General features: G+C 41.7%; 3 protein-coding genes and 1 long non-coding RNA gene across 5 annotated transcripts; 2 read left to right on the plus strand and 2 right to left on the minus strand.

The window, feature by feature from the left end:
- Nucleotides 1–792: 792 nt before the first annotated feature.
- itpa (inosine triphosphatase (nucleoside triphosphate pyrophosphatase)) lies at nucleotides 793–2,727 on the minus strand. Its single transcript, XM_058638095.1, has 8 exons — nucleotides 2,590–2,727; nucleotides 2,347–2,404; nucleotides 1,964–2,028; nucleotides 1,815–1,888; nucleotides 1,654–1,685; nucleotides 1,457–1,569; nucleotides 1,300–1,376; nucleotides 793–1,052 (listed from the first exon to the last, which is right to left on the minus strand). Exons 1-8 carry the CDS (start codon nucleotides 2,650–2,652, stop codon nucleotides 920–922), a joined length of 615 nt encoding a protein of 204 aa, XP_058494078.1. The 5' UTR covers nucleotides 2,653–2,727; the 3' UTR covers nucleotides 793–919.
- A 100-nt stretch (nucleotides 2,728–2,827) lies between these two features.
- mettl13 (methyltransferase 13, eEF1A lysine and N-terminal methyltransferase) lies at nucleotides 2,828–6,651 on the plus strand. The gene is made up of 9 exons (XM_058638094.1): nucleotides 2,828–3,088; nucleotides 3,849–4,121; nucleotides 4,211–4,679; nucleotides 4,787–4,986; nucleotides 5,094–5,283; nucleotides 5,415–5,579; nucleotides 5,693–5,905; nucleotides 5,992–6,123; nucleotides 6,297–6,651. The coding sequence occupies exons 1-9, from the start codon at nucleotides 2,936–2,938 to the stop codon at nucleotides 6,587–6,589; spliced, it is 2,088 nt and encodes a 695-aa protein (XP_058494077.1). The 5' UTR covers nucleotides 2,828–2,935; the 3' UTR covers nucleotides 6,590–6,651.
- Nucleotides 6,652–19,502: 12,851 nt separating this feature from the next.
- LOC131465075 (uncharacterized) lies at nucleotides 19,503–20,415 on the plus strand. The gene is made up of 3 exons (XR_009241282.1): nucleotides 19,503–19,634; nucleotides 19,707–19,845; nucleotides 20,220–20,415. It is a non-coding gene; the product is annotated as an uncharacterized LOC131465075 (long non-coding RNA).
- Nucleotides 20,416–22,908: 2,493 nt separating this feature from the next.
- Nucleotides 22,909–25,222, minus strand: pigc (phosphatidylinositol glycan anchor biosynthesis, class C). 2 transcript variants are annotated; one of them, XM_058638620.1, is made up of 3 exons: nucleotides 25,113–25,222; nucleotides 24,045–24,276; nucleotides 22,909–23,943 (listed from the first exon to the last, which is right to left on the minus strand). In XM_058638620.1, the coding sequence occupies exons 2-3, from the start codon at nucleotides 24,270–24,272 to the stop codon at nucleotides 23,287–23,289; spliced, it is 885 nt and encodes a 294-aa protein (XP_058494603.1). In that variant the 5' UTR covers nucleotides 24,273–24,276; nucleotides 25,113–25,222; the 3' UTR covers nucleotides 22,909–23,286. The 2 variants fall into 2 exon arrangements, with proteins under 2 accessions (XP_058494603.1, XP_058494602.1); XM_058638619.1 differs by lacking the exon at nucleotides 25,113–25,222 and adding an exon at nucleotides 24,879–25,095.
- Nucleotides 25,223–25,433: the final 211 nt, after the last annotated feature.

The following is a 25,433-nucleotide window of genomic DNA, read 5'->3' on the forward strand; positions in this document are numbered from 1 at the left end:
TTCCACATTGTTTTAAAAAAAAAAAAGCCTTGGGTGACGAGTGATGTTTCACTGATGAAGACAAATGCAGCTTTCCAGTTCATACTCACACACACTGGCTGCTTCCTGAGAAGTCCCTGAGCAAAACTATGTTCAAACAAATGCAGTTGTCCAATCATATCATGACCTACAGCAGAAATGGAGCTGTAACCAATTAGCTTTTTTTTATCAACAATAAGGTGTAATCTGTGTTAAAATAAGTGGACACTTTAAAACGGTACCTTTGTTTTGGTCTGCTGGTTACATACAGAGCAAAATATGTGCATACTTGTGCATCATCTGTACATCTGGGAAACATCAGTCACAGGTGTATGCATACTTCCTGCTCAGAGATCTTCCAGCTCCAGGGTCATTTATTACCAACACTTCCCTGTTGTCACTGTTGTTTGCTCTGAACACCTCCCTCTCTTCCTTTAGAGACACTATGTTCCCCCACCACTGCCCCACCTCTCCTCTTTTTTGGCCTCCCAACCTGAACCACTCTTTGGTTTCCTTGCCAATTCCAGGAGCCAGTCTTGGCCACAGAGTTGTCTGCTCCTCTCATCAGAACTCTGGAGTTCCTCTTTTTGAAATGTGTGCTCTAAACATGTCTTTGTCAGTCTTTGGAAGCCAAAAGAAAAAATGATGTCTCTGAGCATCTTCAGTAGAAAATGTATAAAGGCTTGGAACAATTTCAACAACTGATCTATATTCTACGGAAGATTATTTTTAATATGCTTAAATCTGCAGTCAGCACACCACAAGGAGTCAGAATGTATTTACACTTAAACATGTGGTTTATTAAAAGTAAGAGAAAACATATAGTGTGTGACCTTTTTAGCTGTGGATTCTACAAGTAGATTACAAATCTGTCCCAAACATGTCTTAATAGTAAGCAACATTAATCTTCTTGCTGTTGCTTCTTGTTCTGTGGTGAGATATTGTTGGATTGAGCAAAGTGTTCAGACATGGCAGCCAGTGCTCGGAAGCGGTGAGAGATTGTATTCTTCACTTCTTTGGGCAGTTCAGCATAGCTGCAGATGAGAGGGATATATTTAAATGTGAATATAAATCTGTCAACCTAAGCAAAAAGTGGAATAATGTTAACGATCACAACCACATATAAAGAGCATAAACAATACTATATAATACATGGCAACATGAAAATTGCTGAAACTGGTCATGAACAACAATTAAATCAAATCGTCCCCAAACAATGAGTTGACATCTGGCTCCATCTAGTGGTAGGAAAAAGGAAATTCATGCAAAGTCCATACTCACGTTTTGTCAAATCCCTTTGGCTGGAAACAAGGATCCCAGCCAAAGTCTCGAGGTCCGCGTGGTCCCACAATGTGACCCTAAAATACCAAAGAGAAAATAAACGGGGAATGGAAACACACAGGAAGAGAGAGAGAGAGACAGACGGAGCGAGACATACCTCTGTTTTCCCTCTGAAGAGTTGTACTGGTTCACCCTTACCGGGACAGAAAGCAAAAGTGCAGAGAGCCCACGCTGATTTATCTTCAAACCCAGCTAGAAGTTTATACAAACCTACAAAAAACATTTGACAAGATAAGAGATGCTGAACAGCTCACTCTACTTGTTTAAATAACTCAACAATATTACAAACATTACCTTCTGGCTTGAGTTTATCCAGGAACCATTTTCTACAAGAACAAAATTTAATTGTGATTATGAATGTATTATTATTATTATTATTATTATTATTGTTATTATAATATTAATAATGTTAATTACATATAAAGAGAGTTAGTATGAGTTATTACACTACTCACATGTAAGGACCAGGCAAGCCTCCTAAAGCTGTGAAACACAGACATGTGTCCTCCACTATCACTGGCCCATCAATCTGAAGAAATTCATACATTAGTTTAAATCCTCCAACAAACATGTTCATACAAATGTGACATTATAGTTACTGTACCTGCTGTGCAGCTTCCTTACACTTCTGTATGGAAATCTCATCTGGCTCCCCCTGGTACTCAGGTACTGGATAAATAAGTTATATTTTTAAAAGTGTTATTTCATTTAAACAGAAAGTTCCTTGAGATGCTGTAGAAATTACCTTTACGAGGGAGACCTGGGCTAAACAGGTCACTATTTACAGTTATATTTAAAGGCAACTCATGTATAATACAGCAAGTTTTAAGGCATTACAACATTTATTTACGATCATTTAAATATTGTATTACATTACATTTACATTAATCTGCAAATTATTCCATGAATTTATAAGAGAAAACCCTCCATATTCCAGTTTAGTTTATGAAAGCATAGTGTTATGTTGGACTCTCTTTAGATACTTACAGTCAATCTTTTTTGACACTAGTTTGTAGGGAAACGTGTCTCCTAGGATCTGAATAACCTGATGGATGTGGAGAGAAAATAAAACAAGGTAAAAGCATGAATCTGACAGGACTGACTTTAAAAAGGCGATTTTATTACAGTTACCACTGTGTGTGTACACTACACTCAACAAGTACAGTCTGGAAAAGTACAAATAATGACTTGTGTTTATGTACTTCTTGAAACTAAAAATTTGACTCTGACCTCTTCGAGTTTCTTTGCGTTTCCAGTCACGAAAACCACGGACCTTCCTGCTTGTACAGCCATGATGAACCAAATGGATGACACGGACGACAAGTACAAACGGACATAGTATTTCCGGCTCTGCAGCAGCCAATGACATTACATCTGAGAGCCTACGCGAATCAGTGAGCAGTGTAAAGCCCCGCCCACATATACTCCACCAATCAGCGAGCTGTGCATCGAGCAATCTGTTCCTGAATGAAACTTCAGAGCGACGTGCCATGTGGAGAAAAAAAAATCGTAAACAGGTTGTGACACTGTAAAACCAAACGTCTTTGTGACAATTGTAGAATAGCTTCAGTTGACCATGAGTCTTTTACCTCGCACTGCTGAGGAGTTCAGCTCTGCGGAGTACTGGGAGAGTTTTTTTAAGAAGCGCGGAGAAAAGGCCTTTGAGTGGTACGGAGACTACAACAAACTCTGCGGCGTCCTGCACAAATACATCAAAGTGCAAGATAAGGTAAAGAGAAGATGTCGAGCAGGTTGTGTCCATGTTCAATAACCGAAACACCAAGTCATAATACTGTGTCAATGTATGTTTGATTTTAAGAGGTCATCAAATCCAGTTAAAGCTGTTCATAATATTGCCACTGTGCTTAGCTTAAATAACACAAACAATACCATCCATCAAAAAATATTTAAATCACTGTGGGATAATATTGTCAGTAAGATATGTTATATTTCTTACTTCATTTAAATGTTAGTAACAGTTTGTTGTTCAAGATGTTAATTGGAAAGCAGTATTATTTGCATGTCATTGTAAAGTTGTCATTGTGATGTCAACACTGACTGCACACTGTAACAATGATGTCAAAAACACCATTATCTGCATTTATATTGTTTCTCTACATTTCTCTCTGTCACCAGGATGGTTTGCAGTATTTAACTTATGACACATCATTCCTCCTTAACCAAAAAGAGTCAACCTATAGGGACATGAACATTTTCTGTTGCCCCTTTTAATATCCAAAATAAATTCAAACGTGTAGTTGACTACCACACTGTCAGGCCCACATATTTACATTTAATTTGCAAAGTAAGCAGCAGCTTTAGTCACAGAGTAAATCAAATGGAGTAAAACATGGCCAATATTCTGCAATTGATTGTAGTAGATTAGAAAGAAATACTTAAACCTACTGCAAATACAACATTTGTAAGTAAATATGCTGATCTACTTCCCACCACTGCCAATGACAGTAACTGCATATTCTGTCTTTCAGGTGTTGGTGGTCGGTTGTGGTAACTCTGAACTCAGTGAACAGCTGTATGATGTTGGCTACAAACATCTGACCAATATTGACATCAGTGAGACAGTGGTGACTCACATGAACCAGAGAAATGCTAAGTGCCGGCCGGGACTGACCTTCCAGCAGGTGGATGCTACACAAACCCCATATGAGGATGCCTCATATCAGGCTGCTCTGGACAAAGGAACACTGGATGCCATGGCCTCTGAAGAGGAAGGAGCTCTGGCTAAGAACATGCTCACTGAGGTAATAAACCAATTAGTTGTGATTTGAATTATATATCTTTAATCTTTAAACTTTGCATTCTATTTACAGAAGTTCACTTGTATCTGCAGGTGGGTCGTGTGCTGAGTGTTGGGGGCAGGTATGTCTGTGTGACTTTGGCTCAAGAAAGTGTGATTAAGTTAGCTGTGGAGCACTTTGTGCAGCTGGGGTGGGCTGTGAGGCTTCACTGCCTGCAGGAGGAAAGTGGAAAAGAGGAAGATTCATTTGCTCTGCCCGTCTTTGTTCTGGTCTGCACCAAGTTTCGTCAGCCGATGCCCAAACCTATTCTTGAGATGTGTCTCGGGGAGGATGGATCCCCAACACGTCTCGTGCAGGTTTCAGAGTTGTTGTCAGCTGTGCGGGAGCATCAGGCTTATTCTGTATTGAGAAAGAGGCTCCGCACAGGCACAGATGCCAGCTCTAATCTGTCACTTACACTCTGCCACACCAAGACTGGCCTTCCCAGATACACTCTTACTGTGCAAGATTCTTCCCCAAGAACCAAGGTGCCAAGATCAAACCACTTTGCTATATTTATTGGTGAGCCATCCTGTCATGTCATCATTTCTATCTTCCTCCTCTAGTAGAGCCTCCTCTCACATGATTTGTGTTGTCTGACTCCTTCTGCCATCTCTTCATGGCGTCAGTGCCTCAAGGCAGTGAAACGGCTTGGATCTACAGTTCTGGTGAAGGGCGAAAACAGCTGGCAGCCAGTGCGAACTATCGACGGCTGGTTATTGTGGCGATGCACAGGAATCAGGAGTACACAGACATGCAGGCTGTCCAGTCGGAACTCTCACCAATGGTGATGGACCTGGCTCCTCCTGGTATGCCAGCCAACCATCAGGTAAACCTTTTTCTTGAGACACATATATTTTTTTAGGATTGTATACTTTAAGGACTCCTATCGTTCCTATATTTTACCATAACACATGTGTCTCTTTCTCTATTCAGGTGCCATTTCTGTCAGTGGGAGGTGATCTGGGCTGGAGGGAGGAGGTGAGCCGAGGTGTGAGCCGGATGAGTGGACAGTACTGTGTGGAGAACGTCAAAGGAGAAGATGGAGAACTGTATCGTAGACTTGTCTTTCTGTCAAATGCTGCCCTTGTCCAGTCAGAGAGCCGTCTTGTGTCCTCAAATACCAGTCAGTTCTTTTTCACTTTTCTGTCAATACCATTTAATACACCATTTACACCATACATAACTTAATCATAGATTTAGTCATAAAATTAGACCCTAAATAATTCAAATAAACAAACGTTTATCTTCTTGCAGCCACAAGCCAAAAGAAGAAGAACAAAAGGAAATCCAAGTCAGCAGCTGCCCCAGCGATATCCTCAACCTCTCTGTCAGTAGACAGTGGCTTCCTCTGCTGTGCTCATCATGAAATTATGGTGGCTGGCCTTGCCTTACTTGGGATGGGCATGCCAGAGAGCAAAGGTAAGTTCAGTTCACATACAGAATAAACAACCACAGCTTTCGTCCTGCATGAAACATCTCACTTAACTGAGCTTTACCTGTGACTTTTCTGTCACTTCTATCTCCATTGGCAGACATTCCAGTGTCGGTGCTCCTGGTGGGACTTGGTGGAGGAGGTTTGCCTCAGTTTCTGCGGGACTTTGTCCCTAATGTTTCTGTTGAGGTTGTGGAACTCGATCCTGTTGTGCTGGAAGTGGCAAAGGAATGGTTTGGATTCAGACCGGATGATCGTTTGACTGTCACTCTTGGGGATGGCCTTGACCGCATCTGTGCCCTGGAGAAGGAAGGTTAGTGAAGGAGCAGCAGGTTTAAGTAAAGCTACACCAGTGAATATAATAACTTTACAGAGAAGTGACTATTTTTTCATTTGCAGGAGCTGGTTTGTTTGATGTCATCATGTTTGACGTAGACAATAAAGACAGCACTGTGGGGATGAGCTGTCCTCCTGCTGCCTTTGTGGAGGCCTCAATCTTACAGAAAGTCAGCAGCTTGTTAACCCCCCGAGGTAAAATATCTTTACTTATTTGTCTTGATGTGCAGAAATCTATCAGGTGTTTATACATATATAGCCCTGCACCTGCTTTTAAATCAAATAAACTCTCACAAACAGTGTATGGTCATTTTACAAGGTCTTTCGTTTTTTGCAAAAATACTTATCTCTCCCTGTTTCTCCACTAGGCATGTTCATTCTGAATCTGGTGTGCCGTGACTCGGTCTTGAGGAAAAGTGTGCTGCAGCGTGTAAGTGACGTGTTTCCCACTATACTCTCTCGGAAGATTGAAGGGGAGGTCAACGAAGTCCTGCTGTGCATCGGTGCCGAAAAAGAAACGTCAAACTCCGCTCACATCCTTCAGTCCCTGAACCAAGCAGCCAAGAATCTGCAGAGCACACTCTGCTCAAACAGGACTGGGACCAGCCGCTGTCCACATATAGACATTGTGGATTTGTTAAAGGACTTGAAAGTGGAGTAGAAATTTCAGTGGGGTGTAATCGTGTGACTATGACTGAAGTAAAATAAATTTTATCAACATTTTGCATTGTGTTAAAAGCCAAGGAAAAGTGGGTTTTAAGAATACATTTATATACAGGCAGTGAGGAGACCTGTCTGATGTGGAGAAGTTATTTGTTCAATTTTTAACATTGTCTTACTTTATCTTAAGTTTTCTTTAACATGTCATTTCCAGTCAGGTCCTCACACTGTTAAAGAGAGAGGATTTAAAATAAGTGTGAAGTGTTTTTTTTTTGCCATAGGTGACTAAAAAAACAGGAGACTGAGAGAAGGTGTGTTGATGGGCGTGGTTCTTGTGAATGGAAGCCAAACTGACTTTGACTTTTTCTGACCTTAGACAAATGTTATGCTGCTAAAAAATAATTCAGATCACTCTTGAATTATAGGGTAGTTTGGGTACAGTTTAAATGCAAGTGAGACAATTTAGTGTGTGATTAGTTTCAACATGCAGTTGCATAGTAAAACACAGGGAGGTGAAACATATTCATACCCTCAGGGTTTAATCTTTTCCCTTTTATTTACACACCTCTCTATTTAATCATAATACAGTGACTCTACTTATACATGTTCCATAATGCTGTATACTATTACATCAAAGGGTTACAGTGGGTGTGCAGGCAGACAGGTGCTGCAGGGAAGCAGACAGTCAGAAGATGATTATTACTGTCCTACTTCACCACAGGGTTTCTCAACATGCAGCCAATTTAAAGCGGCAGCATTTCAATTCATTGTGGTGATGAAATGTCATTCTGTCATTCAAAGTTGCCACCAGAGGGCAGTAGGATATTTCACTTTGGCCAGGCCAGAGAGGTGTGAAAGAAAAATGCTAGAATTGCCAAATAATGTCCTATTGTCCTATTACCTGGGTTCTTTTGACTTGACCCCACAAATACAAGTTCTTTGCTTATTGTGTTTCTCCAATGTAAGAGGAAGAAGTAAAGTGATTTAAGCATTTAGCAGATGCTTTTATCTAAAGCAACTTACAAAAGAGGAACAAGCTACATAGAAGTAGTCTTGGAAAGAACTCTACTAGATAGGAACGGTGGACTGAGGGTGAGCGTGAATCAAAAGATGTGTGGACACCCCATCAACCTACATATTCATTCACTACATGATCTGTTTGTGTGTGTCCCATTCACATGTAGTCTCTGACCTCTTTATGACCCATGTGTTTGTTCTCTTCTGTATGCACATGTGTGGTTGCAGTGCTAATCACTGGACCTGCCTGGAATCACCACGGTACCTGTAGGAGACAAGCCAGCAGACCTGGAGGACCTTAACATGACCTGATACTGTATAGTTAATCTGTAAGTAAAGCTGTCTCAGTTTTGGCTTGGCTAGTCCACACAACCATAACTGTTTTTTTGAGGATTAAGTGCTGGTTTTAGGGTTAGGATTAGATTTTAGATTAGGCATTTAATTGTGATGGTTAAGTTTAGGGTAAGGGGCCATATAATGCATTATGTCTATGAGGTGTCCTCAGTAAGATATAAAAACAAGTTTGCGTTTTGAGACCAGCAGTCCTCATGGACACCAAAGCCTGGTCCCAATAAGGCAGAATTGAATTCCTGAGTGTGGAGGTGGGCGTGGTTTTGGCAGTCAGGTGTAATGGAGAGAGAGCGAGAGGGCAGAGCTGGTCCAGCAGGAGCAGCAGCAGGTGAGTTGATTAACTCAGCCGTGCAGTAGTGGCTGCACCAGGGAAAAGTTTAGTGCAGAACATTTAAAAAATCATTTTTGTGTTTGGAGTTGAAATTTAATCAGTTAGCGCTACACCTGCCTGTCTGTGGTATCTGCTGGGAAACCCCCCTCTGTGGCCCTCTGAGGGACTGGTTAAATTTAGGGCTAAGATATGAATTGTGGTTAAAGTTGGGGTTAGGCATTCACTGGTTATGGATAAGGAAGTCAGTGCAGTGTGTGCAAGTTCACATTTTCTGGCATAAACACTAACCTCAGGAGCACTCGTCCTCACTGGGGCACAACCTAAATTCTAATGAGGCACAACCTGAGTTCTGAGGAACAGTTTAATGTTAGAGGTAAGATTTAAATTGTTGTTAGGTTACTGTTATGATAAGGCATTAACTGGTTATGGTTAAGGTTAGGGATTAGGTTTTGGTCAGGCAGTCCAAATAAATGAAAGTCAAAGCAGTGTCTGAAGAAGAATACGTGTGTGATTGTGCAAAACACAACAAGAAAATTGTTTTATTATTAGTCTGTATTACAGACAGCTGCAAGTCTATGATTTAAGAATGGTGACTGTAATTACCGGCCTGTCTGATTGCCAATTAAAATTTGTGCTTTATGTGTGTGTGTGTGTGTGTGAGAGAGAGAGGGAGAGGGGCTGAGTAAAGCACCATAAAACGTAAAGCACCACCAGGTGCTAGCTCCTTCATGCTTCTCCTCATTGCTAATGCATTCGCCATGGAAGCCCAGTGGAAAAAGTGGCCTTGTGTAGCAAAGAGCTGAAACATTAGATATGGGGCCTGATGCTATTACTACACTAAATAGGGGATTTGGCTCATTCTAACCACATGCTGTTCAATCTCACTCATTTCCCTGGTTCATGCTGTAGTCAGAATGGAACAAATGGCATTCTGGGAAAAGTTTCCCACGACACATCAGAAAAGTCAAACCTCTCTGCCTATTTATAGTACTTTTAACCAGATTAACTAAGGGTAATTGAGATGATTTTGGAAACAGCCAGACTGCCCCCTTGATCAGCAAGCCCACCAGTTGATCAACCATAACTGTGATGAATTAATTAAATAATTATATACAACTCTGAGAGGCATTTCCTTGGGACAGCCTTTATTTTCATTACATTTTAAAAGGTAGATTTCAGCTGTGTTCTTGTTTCCATGTCTGTTTTATGTATAAATACAAAGAGAAATTAAAGTCCTTGTATGTGGCCTTCTGATTCTGATTCATAAATACAGTAGAATCCTGGAATAATTAACACAAATGATTCCATATATTCAATAACATTATATAACCCTACACCTTTATTTGAGCATCATTTTCAGGCTACATATATGTATATACTGTATATTGCCACCGTCCCATGTGTTACACATTAGTCACAATTAGTCAGTGTCCATAGCTGCAGATGAATTGGAGATACCATGTTTTTGTAATATTATTTTTAATATTCATTTTGGCTTTTCATAGGAATGCAGTCAAGAAGAGAAGAAACAGCAGCACATGTGATCACAGTTTTCGAAAGTAAGAAGCATTCAATTCAATTTTTATCTTTCATTCAACGTCATACATGTCTCAGAATAAACTCATCCCTCCACAACACTGGCAACAAGTGTCACTCAGGAAGCAAACACTGTCACTATTCACACACTTGACTACAAAATACTGACAGTATGTGGGATTTCCTCCGGTGTCCAGTTTCCTCCCACAGTCCAAAGAACATTCAGAGGTTGATTTGACACTCTGAATTAACCGTCGGTGTGAATGTGAGAGTGAATGCTTTTTTGTCTTTTTATGTTGGCCCTGCGATGGATTGGCGAACTGTCCAGGGTGTACAGTGCCTTTTTGCACTAAATCAGTTGGGATTGGCTCCATGTGGGATTGGCTTAAATGTGCTTTATAAATAAATTGGATTGGATTGGTGTCAGTCCTGCCATTGAAGCTTCTTATCCTTGGCTGTTGTGCAGCTCATATGCAATCACTGGCTGGCCAGCTGCAACCCTATATTCATAAAAGCTGGAGCACTGGTGTTGTTCTTACTGCAGAGAACCTGTCATGAATTACAGGTGAAGGACTAGCTCAACCCTCTGTCCTTCTGTAAGGCCCTTAAACAAATAACTTGTATCAAGATCAGTTATAATATAGATTTTGTCCTAAATAGGAATATGGAACAATCAAAACGCAGCTGCACAGTTGAGTTGCCAGGTTTATTGACACATATTGCATTTCAGCTTGATGATGGCAGATCATTAAACATAAAAAAAAACATAACATCTGCTGATATTGTTATCACTGTATCTTTGAAGCCCATGGGAGGAAGTAAGTGAAGATGGCCCTCTGTTCTGATGTCAGTGGGGCTGCCATCTGTCTGCCTGTCTGTGCCTGCTGTACAGGAGCAGAAGGTCTGCACAGCAAGTGTAGACAGGCAGACACACCACAACAGTCGTACCCTGTCTCAGCTGATTGCATGGAAATGGGGGGAAAAAGGAGAGAAAGGGAGATGACATCACAGCATTTGTGTATGGATAGAAAAAGGCACCTGTAAACATTCATACGTGGATGACAATGCGTCAAACGCTGCTGCTGTAGACACTGAAATTGATTGTATAATGTATGACAGATATAACTGAGTGGTTGTAGAGAACATTATGTAGAACACATTTATATATATATATATAAAAAAAGTTATTGCTCTTGGTGTACACTTACAGGAAGGCCATGTTGTGACTAAAAATAAACTCCATCTCTGAGGAGTGTTTGTGACACAATTATATGTGTAATTGAACGAGAGCATCTTTGCAGTTCTCTCCTGCCACCTGGACTTGTAACTGAGCCCCACCATTCCTCCTATTCATCCCCCTCCCCATCCGTCCACCTCCCTGCTCACTCGTCCCCCCTTCTCTTCCTCTTTTGGGAGTTCAGGCATTTGGAGCGGCTCACTCTGACACAGCTGGAGCTGTCCCAAGCCAAACTGAGACACACACACATGCACGCACCAGTATACACGGTGGACAGACTTGTATATACACTATGCAGTACACATACAGACTCTGATGTAAACAAAGTGCCTTGCAAATAGTGGAGAAAAATATACACTCACTCAGGCAGACACATGGTCACTTTTTCAGATAAACACTAGATTGCTTGAACACAGTGTTCCCAGACGCAGCCCCAGGCGTCCATGTTGTACACTCATGGGTGTTGTAGGTTTCCTATCACTGTCATCCACTCACTTACTCGCACACACTTAACACATCTGTGACAAATAACACAGAGATTACTGCTTGTGGTGGCTGCTTCAGAGCAACAAACTCTGGCAGTCTGCGGTCCATGACGAGACACTCAAAGTATGTTTCACGTCTAGAAACTACTTTAAAAATCCAATAATTTATCACTTTGGTTTTGTGCACTCATCGTTATATATCTGCACACTAGTTTAAAAAAGTGGGATCAGCTGTAATGCAGTGCATGAGTGCATTGTCAGTCATCCATATTATCATAGTCAATCAGATCTGCTGCATTTCCTCTGGTGTGTGTGTGCAAAGTCAAATGAGCTAAACCTCTGCCTCTTCTCTATTTTAGTTGCCGCTCACTCTCTCTCTCCCTCTCTCCCTCTCTCTCTCCCCCCCCCGCCCACACTGCATACGCATATATTTCTTCGACTGCTGCTCTGCTCCCCTTTATTTTTTTACTTTTTTTTTTTTTAACCTCGATTGCGTTTTCCCTCCCTTCTGTATCTCTGTCTGCCTCTCTCTCTCTCTCTCTCTCTCTCTCTCACTGACCCCCTCTCTCTCCCCCTCTCTGTGGTTGGCAGTCTCCCTGGGACTGTGCACATTCCTGGCTGGAAAATCTGAAGCTTTGTCCAAACACCAGCTTCCAAGATCTGCCCAGAGAAATCCCACATGGCTGTTTCTACACTGCAGACCTCCCCCTTTGACCCCCACCACTCCCCCACCCCAATCTCGCCCCTCTCAATTGAGGCTCTCAAACAAATATCCCTCTCTCCCCCCATCAACTCCCCCTCCAACATCTCTCCATCCTTGTTTGGGCCGCGTCTGTATTCTTAACATCTTTAAAGCGTCTTCCCGCGCATTACCAACATTTGTGCACTGCACTGACCTCAGGTTGGAGTTAAAATCTCCACAGCACACTGAACAGACAAACATTCCTTTAGCCCTCGACTGCCAGAGCTCCACCAGGCACCCTGAAGAAAAACAGACGTTTCATGCCTATACACTTAATCTACACACTCCCCTCTCTGTGTGTATGAGTGTGTGTGTGTGTGTGTGTGTGTGTGCGTGTATGTGAGGCCTGCTCCATATCTCAAATCCATTAGTCTATGGGAAGAGGAGACATAGCTTCAGACACCACACCTCTGATGTATGATAGTTCACGACCACCCTGACACTCGTTGGAATATGACACACACATGCACACACACACAATATAGTGATGTCTGTAAACACAAGAGTTATTACACTAACACACAAATATATATTATGGAAAATGTCAATCACAAATTAAAGCTTTTCCTGATTAAGGTCACCCTCTCTGCCTTGATTGTACCTGCATTCAACAATGACAGTTAGTTAAAGCCGACAAGTTCTACAAAATGGATGACACAGTGTGCGACTGGTGACAGTGTGTGCACATTCAAAGGCATTTGCACATGTGCATGCAAACGGAACATTAGAGAATAGTGGCTCAGCACATGCAGCTTTTCATCTTGTCCCGGGTCTTGGTATGGAAGCACTTCCTTGCACAGTCTAACCAATGTGCAGACTACTGTACACCAGTAAGATCCTGAACAGGTAGTCTGAACACTGGGATGACGGAGCAGGACCGTTCCTCACTTTTTCATTGGAAATATAGGCTTTTCCATCTGTGGTTGTTTGCTAGCAGTCCTGTCTGTGGCGCAGTGGAACCAGCAGAATGGTTCCTCGGTCATTTTCTTCTTTCTTATCCCGTCTCAGTGCTGTGTCACAGGGCGAGGGGTCTTACGAATACATCTGACATGCAGTCCTATCGCTGTCCTCCTTTGGAGATGTTCATGGATCTCGAGTCTGGAGTCCGCAGGGCTGTGTTCCGAGCAGTATCCAGTCTTGACGTGGCACATTCGCTCATTCAGCTAGGGATCTGCCTGTTCACTTGGGGAAGGAGTAAGGAAATAAGGGGAGTGAGAGAAGGAGAGAGATTTAGGGAGGAACTTAGCAGCCATATATGGGTTGATGGGACCCATGGGTAATCAACTTTGGAGGGATCTGCAGTTTCTCCCCGCTTTCTCCTGCACAGGCTCTTCTGCTCTCTATGTTCCTCAACCCTTCCTCGTCTACTCTAGAAATATTCACCACCCTCTGTCCATCTATCCACCTCCATCCCTCCTCTTCCTCTCTTCCTCATCTCAACTTTCTATTTCTACCCCATCAGAGCACCATGTACTCTCTCCAGTCTCCTCCCCCTCCGTCTAAAGCGATCCCAGATGTTGCTCCATGGGCGCCAATCGCTTTCTGTCATTTTTTCATCCTCTGTAACAGGAAGTGGGCCCCCTTCAGAAAAAAAAGAGGGATGAAGGAAGAGAGTCGTAGGGTTCAGGGGAGCACAGAGCGAGGGAAACGTACCAGCACATTCACATATTATACCAACAGCATCCAAGACATTTAAGACGCCTTCATTGGCAGGGATTCTTTAGTTATTTTTTTATTTTTTTATTTCTCTACTTCATCTTTCCCCCTCTCTCACATCCATGGCTGTTCCAAACAACTGTTTGGAAGCCCCTTTCTCAAAGGTTTCAAAGAGGGAGCAGGCCAGGGAAGAGAGATGAGGGGGAAGGGCTTGACTTTAGGAGAAATGTTGTGTTAGAGCCTGAGTCTGAGTAATGACTTTCACATGTGGGCCCAGTCTCTCTTTCCCTCTTTTTTTTTCGTACTCCCTCTCTCATTCCCTCCCACCCTGGTTAATTTCTCTGTACCCGGCCTCCATACTGTCTGTTTCTCTTCACTCCACCAACTGTTCTCTGTCATTCATGAGTCCCAATGACAGACTATAGACTTACAGCATCTCTCTCTCTCTCTCTCTCTCACTAGTTAGTCAGGCATCACCTAAACTTAGATGCTCTGCTAGTCCCTCATCTCCTGCTCACCTTGCTGCTTGCTGTCTGAAATCCCTTTTCATCTTTAGATGCAGGCCAGAAAATATTTACAACCAGACATGCATGTAATTCAGCCCGAGCCGTCTGAGTAAACCGTTTTCATTTTTTCCCCCATTAACACTTGAGTCACCTCTCTGTGATGTCATATTTTTACACTACATTCTCATGCGTCCCTCTCTCCGTATTCTGCCTTTTCCAGGTGAAAGAGGAGAAGTATAAGCTTCCTTTGGACAACAAGAACAATGTTGTAGAATGGTGTTTTGCCCTTCCTTTGACCTCTTTCATTCAACTTCACTGACAGAACAGAAAGGATATCCAGTGGGTACTGCAGTGGGTGTAAAAAAATGTTTTGTCTCATTATATGCCAGGCTGTTGATGGCAGGGTAGGTTTTGAGTTAGCTGGGTTTATGTGTGTGACACAGATTAAGTAAGACAGAGAGACTAAAAGAAAGCATAAAGGAAAGAGAGAGAGAGCGAGAGAGTGCTGGAGCAGACCCAAAGCTTTGCTGATTTTAACCGAGCATGTGGGCTTTGTTTATAATTCTGTGCAATACTGCATTCAAACACACAAACTGGATTTGTATGTGCATGTGTGTGAGTGTACACATGTGTGTGTGTGTGTGCGCGCCTTTGCCAATGTGTGTGTATTGACCACTGCATACCGACGGCAGGCTCATTAAGCAGCTAATCAAAGCCAGAGAGCTTGGATCAGAGATGAGGCTGCTCTTGTTTGGAAAGAATTGCTCGACTCACCACAAAAAGGAGGGAGAAAGAAGAACTGGAAGGGTTGTGTGGAGAAAGAAAGCGGGAGAGAGTATCAGAGCCATCGGCCAGGAATGTGTCAAAGTCTGTCCTATGGCGCCCCCACCCCCTCACCCCAGCCCCCATCCTACTCCCCTTCACTCTCCCTGTTTCTTTCTGTATTTGCGTGTGCGTGTGTGTCTCTGTGTGCATGTGAGTGAGTGTGTGTGGCAGACATTGCAGTGGTTTTGTCCTTGTCTGACAGTAATCAAAAACCTCAGGAAACTCTTCAAATCTAAAGCAGTCAGAGCTCTGCAGAAATTCCTCAGGATGAGTGAAAAAAAAGCTCTCATTGGCCATGAGATGGTGAGAGGATACCAAAGGCGACAAGGGAAAAATGTTGGTGTTGGTGATAAATCAGCACAGAGAACAACTGTGCTCACGAGTGTATACAAATGTTAGTGACCAGATCTTAGTGTAATAGCACTCTAGTATTGTCATCTTTGGCCTGGCTCCCTGTCTGTTAGCCACCACGCCCTGACTTATTAGCCTCACCCATCCTACTCCAGCCATAAGCTCACAAACTGAGTTTGAGTCTGTTTCTTAATCTCCCCGTAAAGCTTTCTGCAGCTGCACTCAGTCAGTTTTCCCTCTGCATTTCTGTTGTCTCTCGTTCTCACACACACACACACATACAACGGTTTCACATATTTGAGGTTAATTGCTATGTGTTCTGAATGTGAGAAGGGAACAACAAAAGGAGGAAAGAAACAACTGAGTGATTAAAGAAAAATGTTTAACAGATGGGCCACAGCCTACTCCAGATCCCGTGCTTGTGTCTTACTTCGCTGTGCTGCCTCTACGCAGACGAAGCACAGAGACGGCGCGAGGAAAAAAAATACATGACAGAGATGAAGGGATGAGTTGCAGAGAGGAATATTATATCAAGCAATACGTGAGAAATACTGTGAGGGAGCCTATTATTATTATTATCTATGTGGATGAGCATATGTATGAACTGCAAATGCCAAGCATTTGCATATCTTTTTATCTATAACATATGTAAGAGAATCTTTCCATTATTTGTATCACACAATATCATACTCACTGTATGCAACTCATTTTTGGTAGACCAACTGTAGCCTGTTGAACTCATTTTCTTTAAAAAAAATTATGTTATATTATATTATATTACATTTATCCCACAGTAGGTGCAAATGGGTTGGTGGTAAAAGTACAAAATATGAAAATAACAAGCAATAAAACAGAACAATAATAATAATAATAATAATAATATTATTATTATAATAATAATAATAATAATATTACATAATACATGAATAGATGATATTAATATAATTAGCAATACAAAATGTAAAGAATATAAGATAAAATAGAAAAATATTCAAATATCAACATATACGTTACACCTTTTAGTGTAGAGAGTGATGTGAAAAAAGTATAGAATTCCTGCAAATAAATATACAGTTTTGTACTGATCGTGATGAAAAATGTAAAATACAGATATATGATAACCAGGATGGTGCAAACACATACAGGTGGCTGTCTTCAGTCATTTTGTGTTAGGTATCTGTTTGGATGCCACTAAACCACACTGAATTTTAAGTCTACAGCTTTTTACATTTTCAACTTAATGATAAGGAATGCTTTTAATGGGTTCACATTTTACACATGAAGGCAACCAAATTACAAGAGCTGCGTGAAGAAGGGGGTATTAAGAGATTAGAACATGAATCCCAGAAATCATCCACATGGTGTTGGGTGCATTTTTTGCTCTGATATTGTTTTTTAAATACACCACAGTAACTCATAATAGGCACTCGGCGTCATAAAAAGTAACCACTCCACAAAGTGATAGTTAAATTAAATGACACATTGTGTGATTGAGTCTAAGTGTTTTTGGTACTACTATGTTCCTCGCTCCTCACACTTTTTTTTAAATTTACATCGGGTGTAAATTATAGCAGCTGAAATGAAGTGAAAACAGCTGAAATTATTGTGTGCATTATGGCTAAAACTCTGAGGTTATATGAGAAACCAATAATGACATTACTAAAAGGTTTAGGTTGTGGAAGACTGTGGTATGTGTGACACATGGGTTAGTGAGTCTAGGTCATTTAAATATTTATTGATTCTTTTTTGAAAATGATCAGTCAAACCATCATCAATCACATTCCAAACGAGAGAGAAAACTGATTAAGCACAAAAACTGAAGTGACTCACTCACTCATCACTCCTCCATATGAGGGTCGTGGGACCACTGGAGTAAATCCCAGCTGACACAGGTCACCAGTCCATCACCAGGGTCAACAGAACTATTCACAATCACAATCACACCTACAGGCAATTTAAAATGTCCATTTAATCTCTGCTTGATTTTTGACTGTGTGAGGAAACCGGGGTACCCAAAGAGAACCCACATGAACACAAGGAGAATATGCAAACTCTTATCAGAAAGGCCGTCAGTCAAACTGGCCCTTAGTCGACCTTCTTGCTGTGAGGCAATAGCCACTGTTCCACAGTGTGACCTGCTGTGACAATTACTCAGAAAATTAATAAATAAACAAACCAAATGGAATAGATAGATTGGTCAGTAGGTCTTGGTAACACATCAATACAACTGTGAGGCTGTACTCACTGCCTCTTCATTATAGGAACACCTGTTCAACTGCTCCTTACCACAAATATCTTATCAGCCAATCTCTGAGCATTTGACATCAAGAAAACTCGATGAAGTTCACACCGAGCATCATAATAAGGAAAATAACACGAGTTAAGTGACTGTAAATGTGAAATTTCCGTTGGTGCCAGACAGCCTGGCTTTAATATTTCAGAAACGGCTGATCTAATGACTGTGATTTTCACACACAACCATCTCTAGAGTTTACAGAGAATGGTCAGGAAAAAGAGAAAATATGTAGTGAGCGGCTGTGCTCATGGGTGAAATGCTTTGTTAATGCCTGAGAGAGGAAAATGGCTAGAATGGTATACATTATACCATACTGGACACTTTATTAGGTACACATAATACTTAAAGAAGTGGCTCGTGAGTGTATATACTAATATGCAACTCTTAGACAAGCTTTGTTGTTTGCATTTTCACCCTGTGTGTGCATGGATTCTCTCCAGGTGCTCCGGCTTCCTTCCCCAGTCAACATGCAGATTGGGGATTAAGTAAACTGGACACTAATAAAAGATTGAATGGTTGACCTGTCCAGAGTGTGCCCTGCTTTTCACCCCTTATTTCCATTGGCTTCAGGCCCCTGAAACCCTCATGTGGAGAATAAAATGGAAATTCTGTAATCATTGGCATTTGGATTGGAATGCTGTGATTGAATGTTGGTCAACTTTTATAATGTAACGCTCAAGCATGTCTTGAATGAACCTGGTGTAATAGACCTTTTTCACAGCAGATCATTTTTGAAATTAAATAATAGGACAAATGCAGGTTTTACCAATAAGATTAATTAGGGTTCCATTCCAGTTATAAGAAAGCCTAGGTCTATGGATAGGTCAAACTTAATACTTTTATAAACTTTTTAAAACTGCATACATGTTTCCCATATTTTCTGGACGTGTTCCACTAAAGTGATTGAGAAATAATCATACTGTATGGTCATTATAGCGTTGATAAAACAACACATCTAATGATGACTTTTGCACATTGCTGTATGAAAGCACATGTGTTTGCTGCTATACTGTGCTTAGTTATTAATAAGTGGAGTTTTCTGACTTTGAATTGCTGGAACATGTAGAATGACTACAAATCCCTGGAGTTGTCCTGTCATACTTCGATTCTGTTGGACGACTAGAAGGTTTTTCTGCTACGGCACGGAGTCCACGCAGAGAACGTCACCATCAGTGCTCCGACTCTCTCGTTAAACTTAATGAAATCCAGCCCTCACCTTAGCTGTGGGGAGCTGCACCTGTCTGCACTTTACCTTTGTTTCATTGCACTTTTTGCCTTTGCTAACCTTAAAGACTGGCCATAAACCCTTACCCCTCTTTCTCCATGTTCCCCCTTCTCTTTTCCTGCCAAAGTGAAAAGGCAAGTCCCCCACCCCTTCCATCTCGCTCTGTCGTTGGCTGCTCAGCACAGCATTCTTGGCCTATGATGTCACTACAATATGTGTATGTGTGTGTGTGTTCTAGTCTGTTTCTAATCAGCAGTTCCCCGTCACCCACTCCTCCTTTTCTTTCTTCTGCCCTCTCCTCCTTACATCCCTCTTTTATTCCCTTTGTTCTGATCTCTGGTTCTCTGTTCCTATTACTGTGGCTCTACACTACATCCCCAGCACAGAATAGATGACAACAGATGACAATAGACATTGCTTCATACATCAAATGTTTGAACTGATCTTTAGGCTTCTTATACCACGATACACTGCGCGGTGCAACACAGGTGAAAATGTAATGCATAATCTGAACAGTGTATGCTGCAGTTCCCCTAACTCCATTTTGTCTGTGTCATCAGATGAACGGTGAAATGGAGCATCTGTCAACTTCAGACACCCAGCTGGAACTTCAGGTGGAAACTAGTCATGAACTGGTTGACTCCTATACGAGCGTCATCTATGAGGTCAAAGAGCATTGTACACCATATGATCAACAGTGTAAGATATCCAGACCACACACTCAACTGTTTTTCTTGTATTCTCTTTATGACATCTTTTAGCCGTCAGCTTTATCAGCAAAACCTGCGATTTCACTGTCTCTATGTATTTATTTATTTTTTAAAGTGACTGTTCCTTATTAGTCTTAACTTGGTCATTAAAGTCTGTATGCCTTTGTCTACCACTTTCAAAAGGCTCTCCTTTTGAAACGTTAGTTGAGGATTTTTGAAATAGAGAAGCCAAATAGAGAAAGAAAGAGATTTTCAACACCCCTTTAAGAATCTGGAGCCGTAATCCCAAATCAGAGTAAAATATCACTTTACAAAGTCTTACATTTTGACTTTGTCACAGCTGTTTGTAATCCCTCTCTGTAGGTGAAGGAGTTCATTAGCTCTGAGCCCCTGGCCCAGCTCTATGCTCTGGGAGAAGGCTCAGCGCTGATGTATGAGTCACCAGAGCAGCAGCAGAAGCGCCAGGAGTAAGTGCTTCACAAACGGAGAAATCACTGGAGAACCCTCCACCTTAACCTGCCCCCAATCTTCTGCCTCCACCTGTACTCTGGAGGACACAGCCCCCCCAGGTACAAATATGATGCATGGACACATCCTGGAAAGAAAACTGAGCTCCCCATACCTGTCTTTTAAGGTTTGCATCTCTAGTCAGTCAAACACTACATAAAACTCAGTAACTGGTGGCAAGCCAGTGATGCATTGCTATGCCACACCTGTTCCTCGAGGGCATACTCCCAGTGGACTCACTGCTGCCTCGAGCACCGATGGCCTTCAGCAGCTCACTGGCCAACCAAACTGTGCTCGTTGTGTAACAGTGTGACTCTAAAACCACACACACTTATGTCCTGATTGCTGACCTCCACTTATAATGATGACCTTCAATACACACAATACACTTACACACATTCAAAGCCTACCAAGGGTAGAGGGAATTGTTATTTGAGCTGGGTGGGGGTCTACTGGAAAATGTGTTTCTCATATTCTCTTTCCCATCAGCCTCAGTAGACAGACCTCTCTCCACACAGCTTTCTGCTGGAGCCAGAGACAACAGGCTGAGCACTATGTCAAAATGTCTCTCCGTCCTTCAACCCTTCTTTTCCCTTCTTTCTCCTAGTATGCATTTTGTTTTATTGCCTCCCTCAGTTTCCCTCATGCAAAAACAGTTATTTTCCCTTTTTCTCCCTGCTTCTTTTTCTTGTACATTTCTTCACTTCTCCTCTTTCACTGGTCCTCCTCCCCTGCTTTTGGCTTGTCTCTCCTTTTTCTCTCTGCCTCATTTCCTCTGAGCTCTCCAACGGTTCTGTAGGTTCTTTCCTGCATATGGTCTCTCTCATTCCTTTCCTGACTCTTGTATTCGGTCTCTCCCATTTACTGTACATGCACTATAAATGCCATTATTTAATTACTATAAGCCTTTTATCTGTTCCTCATTTTTATCCTTACAATTAAAAATAATTTCAATGGATGCGGGGGATGACGTGTGACACTCAAACTTTCAAATAGCCTAGTGGCATATGTTTTTCTTTGGAATGCATATACAGTGACAGTTGTGTGCAGGGACCAATGTTTCAGTCTGTTCTTATTTACACTGTTGTAATATATAATAATAGGTACTGATTTTCTCTCACCGAATCTTTAACAATCCTTTTCATATGAAGCTGAAGTGTAAGTTCTGCTCAAAGTCGCAACATGGAAACCTAACTGCAAAATGGACAAATTTGAATGGCAAGGGATCAGACATTATCTTTTTAATTTTTAATTATTTGTTCTGTTATAGAATCTGTAGCTGCACCTCCTCCTCTTTGTGAAATATATTATTAGATGGTGGTATGTGGTCCATTTTTGGGGGATGAACATGCACACTATATTATTACTGTTACGAAAGAAACTGAACTGTACAGTAATAGGGTTTATCTGCTCTTCTCTAAAAAGCCAACCCCAAGACACCCCAGCTATGAAATAATGTTCCTGTCTGCACAAGAACTCAATTACCCATCTGCCATCAGCTGCAGCTGACTGCTGTGTGTGATGGGTAATCCAGCTGAAGCGCTATGCTGGACTCCTCGCTGTATCCTCTGGGGAACTTCTGTCTGCACAATTCACCCTGCCTTGAACCTGTTTTGTACATAGCTAGCCATAAATGATGGGATATGCTTGCCTCCTCCTTTTTCTTAAGTTCCTGAATTTTAAACAATGCGAATTTAAAGGAATACATCTGAACCACACTTTTAATAGAAAGGAGGACAGCATTACTATACTATTATTATAGTAGATTGCAAACTAGGGTGCAGGGACGGAGGAGGGGCAGAGTTTTTATTGAATTTATTCATCGCATTTATTAAGTGTTCAAAACATTCCAAATGTTTAACATGAGTCTTTTGTCTTCTAGGACTCCCTGTCATAGAAACCACTTACTGCATCCTTCAGTGATTGCATGTGTGTCTGAGGAGGAGGACGTCTGCACAGATAGATACACCCTGACTGGCCTTTGTGCTCCAAGTCGTCTGATGTTATGATCATGGCACCACAGGAGCAGTCAAACCCAACAGCAAAGCATGCAGACACATTTTCATCTGAGCCAGAAAGAGGAGAGGTGAAGGTGTGACACCTAGCGTCCATTTCCACTGCTGCTAGGTTTAATTAACTCCCTGCTCTTGGGTGTGGACTGAGTTAACTCAGTGTACTGCATGTGTATAAAAAATTTTCTCCTAAGTCACATGTGATTTTGCATTGTGAGCCAAAACATGAACTTTTCTTAGAACAATTTGGAGAAGCACAACACTAAATTTTGGAGATTTCTCATCATTCATCAAATTCAAAATGAAAAGCATCTACAGAACAGACAGTTGCTTACAAAGGAGTGAGATAAAACATTTAACTTTGTAATTAATCTTTAATCCATAAAAATAAACATGTTTGTAATGCATCCAGCACTACTGCTGAAACATCTTAATTACTTGTCCCATCTATTTGTCTAATACCAGATAAAAGAGAGGAGCAGTGAGGTGATGATCGTGATAGTAATAATTACAGAGAAGCTTGACAAAAACCCTTAAACTGTAGAATAATGTTTAATTTAAACATATTGTAGTTTCCAACAGAATTAGAGCCCTTGTTCATAATCTGTCATTTACAATGCCCAACCATTCATACACATCAACACCACATTGGACACAACCATAAACCCACCAGTTAAGAAAGTCAGCATTGCACATTAGTTGATTTACTGTATTTACAAATTCTGAGGTCAACACTTGTTAGTAGCAGCTTTAACATTAAAACAAGAATTTGTGGCTGTCCAAAGAGATGATCAGTTTTAACAAACAGTAACATTTTAGTCAGTTCAGATGTAAAAACAAAAAAAACCCAGCATAATTCTTTAACAGTAAATGTCAGTTATGTTTGTTTCTCTTTTGTCTTGTAACATGTTTTATTGAAGGAAGTGGATGAGATCTTCATGAATCTCAGCCTCATCCCAGGGTCCTTGGATGTTGTCCTTGTGCCTCTGCAGCCTGACCAGTAGTAAAGGACAGAGAAACGTAACACTTCCTAGGGCCAGTGCCAGCAGCACAGCCCCACCAAGAGACTGGGAGCTCAGACCTCCTACTCCTCCAATGCACATTCCCACACACACCCCAGTGAAGTGGCTGGGAGCCTTGTCCCTCAGCCTCTGCAGCAGACATGGCCACAGGGCAAACACCAGCAGGGCACAGCTGAGCATGGCAAAGGTGTGAAGGGCCCCAGGCAACCTCGAGGCTAAACACACTGAGGCAAACAGAGCTGCATTTAGGGACAGACTTCCTGGGGGTGAAGGCTGCGCGTAAGGGAATGAAACCAGGTGGGCCAGCAACATCAAAGCAGACATGGCATACACTGTGTCCGTACTCACAGATTCTGTTAGTGTCTTAAGAACTGGTGAGAATCCAAAGGTGAAGGACAGAAAAATGGTGGCACTTTGCAAGTCAGCCAGATGAGTACGGGGCTCACAGCCGGATTCAACCTGTGATGTCAAAGCTTGGTGTAGTCCATAACCCAGCACCGCACATGTGAGGCTGGTCACCAACAGCATCTCAGGGGTAAGCAGACCCTAAAGGAATAAAAAGGAAGTGGGTTATCTTTACATATATTAAAAGCAAAGTGTGCTCTATTATTTGAAATGAATTATTACATTCATTTCTTAGGCTTCACCTGCTCCATGTAGAGCCAGAGGGTGATGAAAATGGCCACACAGGACAGCTGCTGCCCCACAAAGCCTGCTTCCTTCACCACAGCCCAGTAATGGTAGTGTCGGAGGCCCTCGTTCCTCCGTAATTCTTCAAGGAAGCGCTGGTCCACGTAGTTGTCAGGAAATGGCTGGCGCTCCCACAGCACCTTCCGCCAGGGCACTGTTGGATCTGGGGCACTGTCTGGCCCCATCACCCTAACCACACACAGACACAGATTTGTATGAAGGCATGTTGGTGCTATTTTACCAAACATATGCCTTTGTGGACAAGCCTGGAATGTGCTGAAGCTGTTTGAGATTGTATTTCATTATAAATTAATCTACATATTAGGGCTACATTGCTAAACTATTTTGATGACTGACTAATGAGTTTTATACAAATTACGTTGTGTTGTGGCTCCTTTGCATCTCTGTGACAGTTCAATTTAATATCTTTGGTTTGGAGACTAAAAGAACAACTGAATATGAAAAATATTAACAGATTGAAAGAAAATAGTCAGTTGTAGCCCTACTGCATATTACAATTACCCGATTCGTCACATGGCAGCTTGGAGCAAGTGATAACAGTATCTTGTGGAATAAAACAGACACAAATGATGAACAAATATCGGATAAATTAATGTTTCTAAATGAACAACAGCAGCTGAGGGGGATCGTCTGCAGAATTGACAACAGCATTTCATCAGTTAGCCTCCGTTAGCTTCAAGGTATCGAATCCTTGAAGTTAACAAGTTATGTACTATTGTCACGTTAATTCAACTGGCAGCTCTGACCGTGTCACATGTGTTTAAACATACCTGGAGTGTTGTTTGTCAGGTGAGCGGATCTTATCTGAGCACAGTGGCAGTGTTTGGTTTGAGTAGTGTTTTGACAGCTAGCTAGAATAAAACCAACCAACGGTACTTCCGGCTTTGACGCGAAATAAACCCAGAACTGCTATGTGTCACAATACATAACATTTACGTGCTGACGATGACTTAAGTTTCTCCTCAGACACCTCCAAATATTTCCAATAATATTTCCCCACTTACCTGAATCGTGGTTACTGTATGAATGTACTATCTCCTGTCATTCTCCCGGAAGTGATGCTGTTGAGCAGGGCGAACATACAGCGAACAGCGTCACCTTCTGCTTCTTCCTGGTATGGCAGTCTAAACACAGCGATGGAACATTACTGCCCCACTCAGTCAGACAACCGCAATTACAACCGCTTTGGATTTTTATTGTATGGTATTGTACTGTGTTATGTTGTAGTATATTATAATACATTTAGTACTTATGTTTGTGACTTTTAAAGATGTTTATCACACCGACTGTGACATTCACCTGTCTCCCATGTGACAGGTCATACA

The sequence above is a fragment of the Solea solea genome, chromosome 9, assembly GCF_958295425.1.
Source record: "Solea solea chromosome 9, fSolSol10.1, whole genome shotgun sequence".
In the NCBI taxonomy this organism is placed as follows: domain Eukaryota; kingdom Metazoa; phylum Chordata; class Actinopteri; order Pleuronectiformes; family Soleidae; genus Solea; species Solea solea.

Excerpts from the sequence above, each read along its gene's own strand:
- itpa (XM_058638095.1), bottom strand. The coding sequence starts at position 2,652 with ATGGCTGTACAAGCAGGAAGGTCCGTGGTTTTCGTGACTGGAAACGCA. Across the intron at positions 2,405-2,589 it reads ACGCAAAGAAACTCGAAGAG|GTTATTCAGATCCTAGGAGA; the intron begins GTCAGAGTCAAA and ends CACATCCATCAG. Across the intron at positions 1,053-1,299 it reads CCAAAGGGATTTGACAAAAC|CTATGCTGAACTGCCCAAAG; the intron begins GTGAGTATGGAC and ends TCTCATCTGCAG.
- pigc (XM_058638620.1), bottom strand. The coding sequence starts at position 24,272 with ATGGGGCCAGACAGTGCCCCAGATCCAACAGTGCCCTGGCGGAAGGTG. Across the intron at positions 23,944-24,044 it reads TCTGGCTCTACATGGAGCAG|GGTCTGCTTACCCCTGAGAT; the intron begins GTGAAGCCTAAG and ends TTATTCCTTTAG.
- mettl13 (XM_058638094.1), top strand. The coding sequence starts at position 2,936 with ATGAGTCTTTTACCTCGCACTGCTGAGGAGTTCAGCTCTGCGGAGTAC. Across the intron at positions 3,089-3,848 it reads ACATCAAAGTGCAAGATAAG|GTGTTGGTGGTCGGTTGTGG; the intron begins GTAAAGAGAAGA and ends TCTGTCTTTCAG. Across the intron at positions 4,680-4,786 it reads CCACTTTGCTATATTTATTG|TGCCTCAAGGCAGTGAAACG; the intron begins GTGAGCCATCCT and ends TCATGGCGTCAG.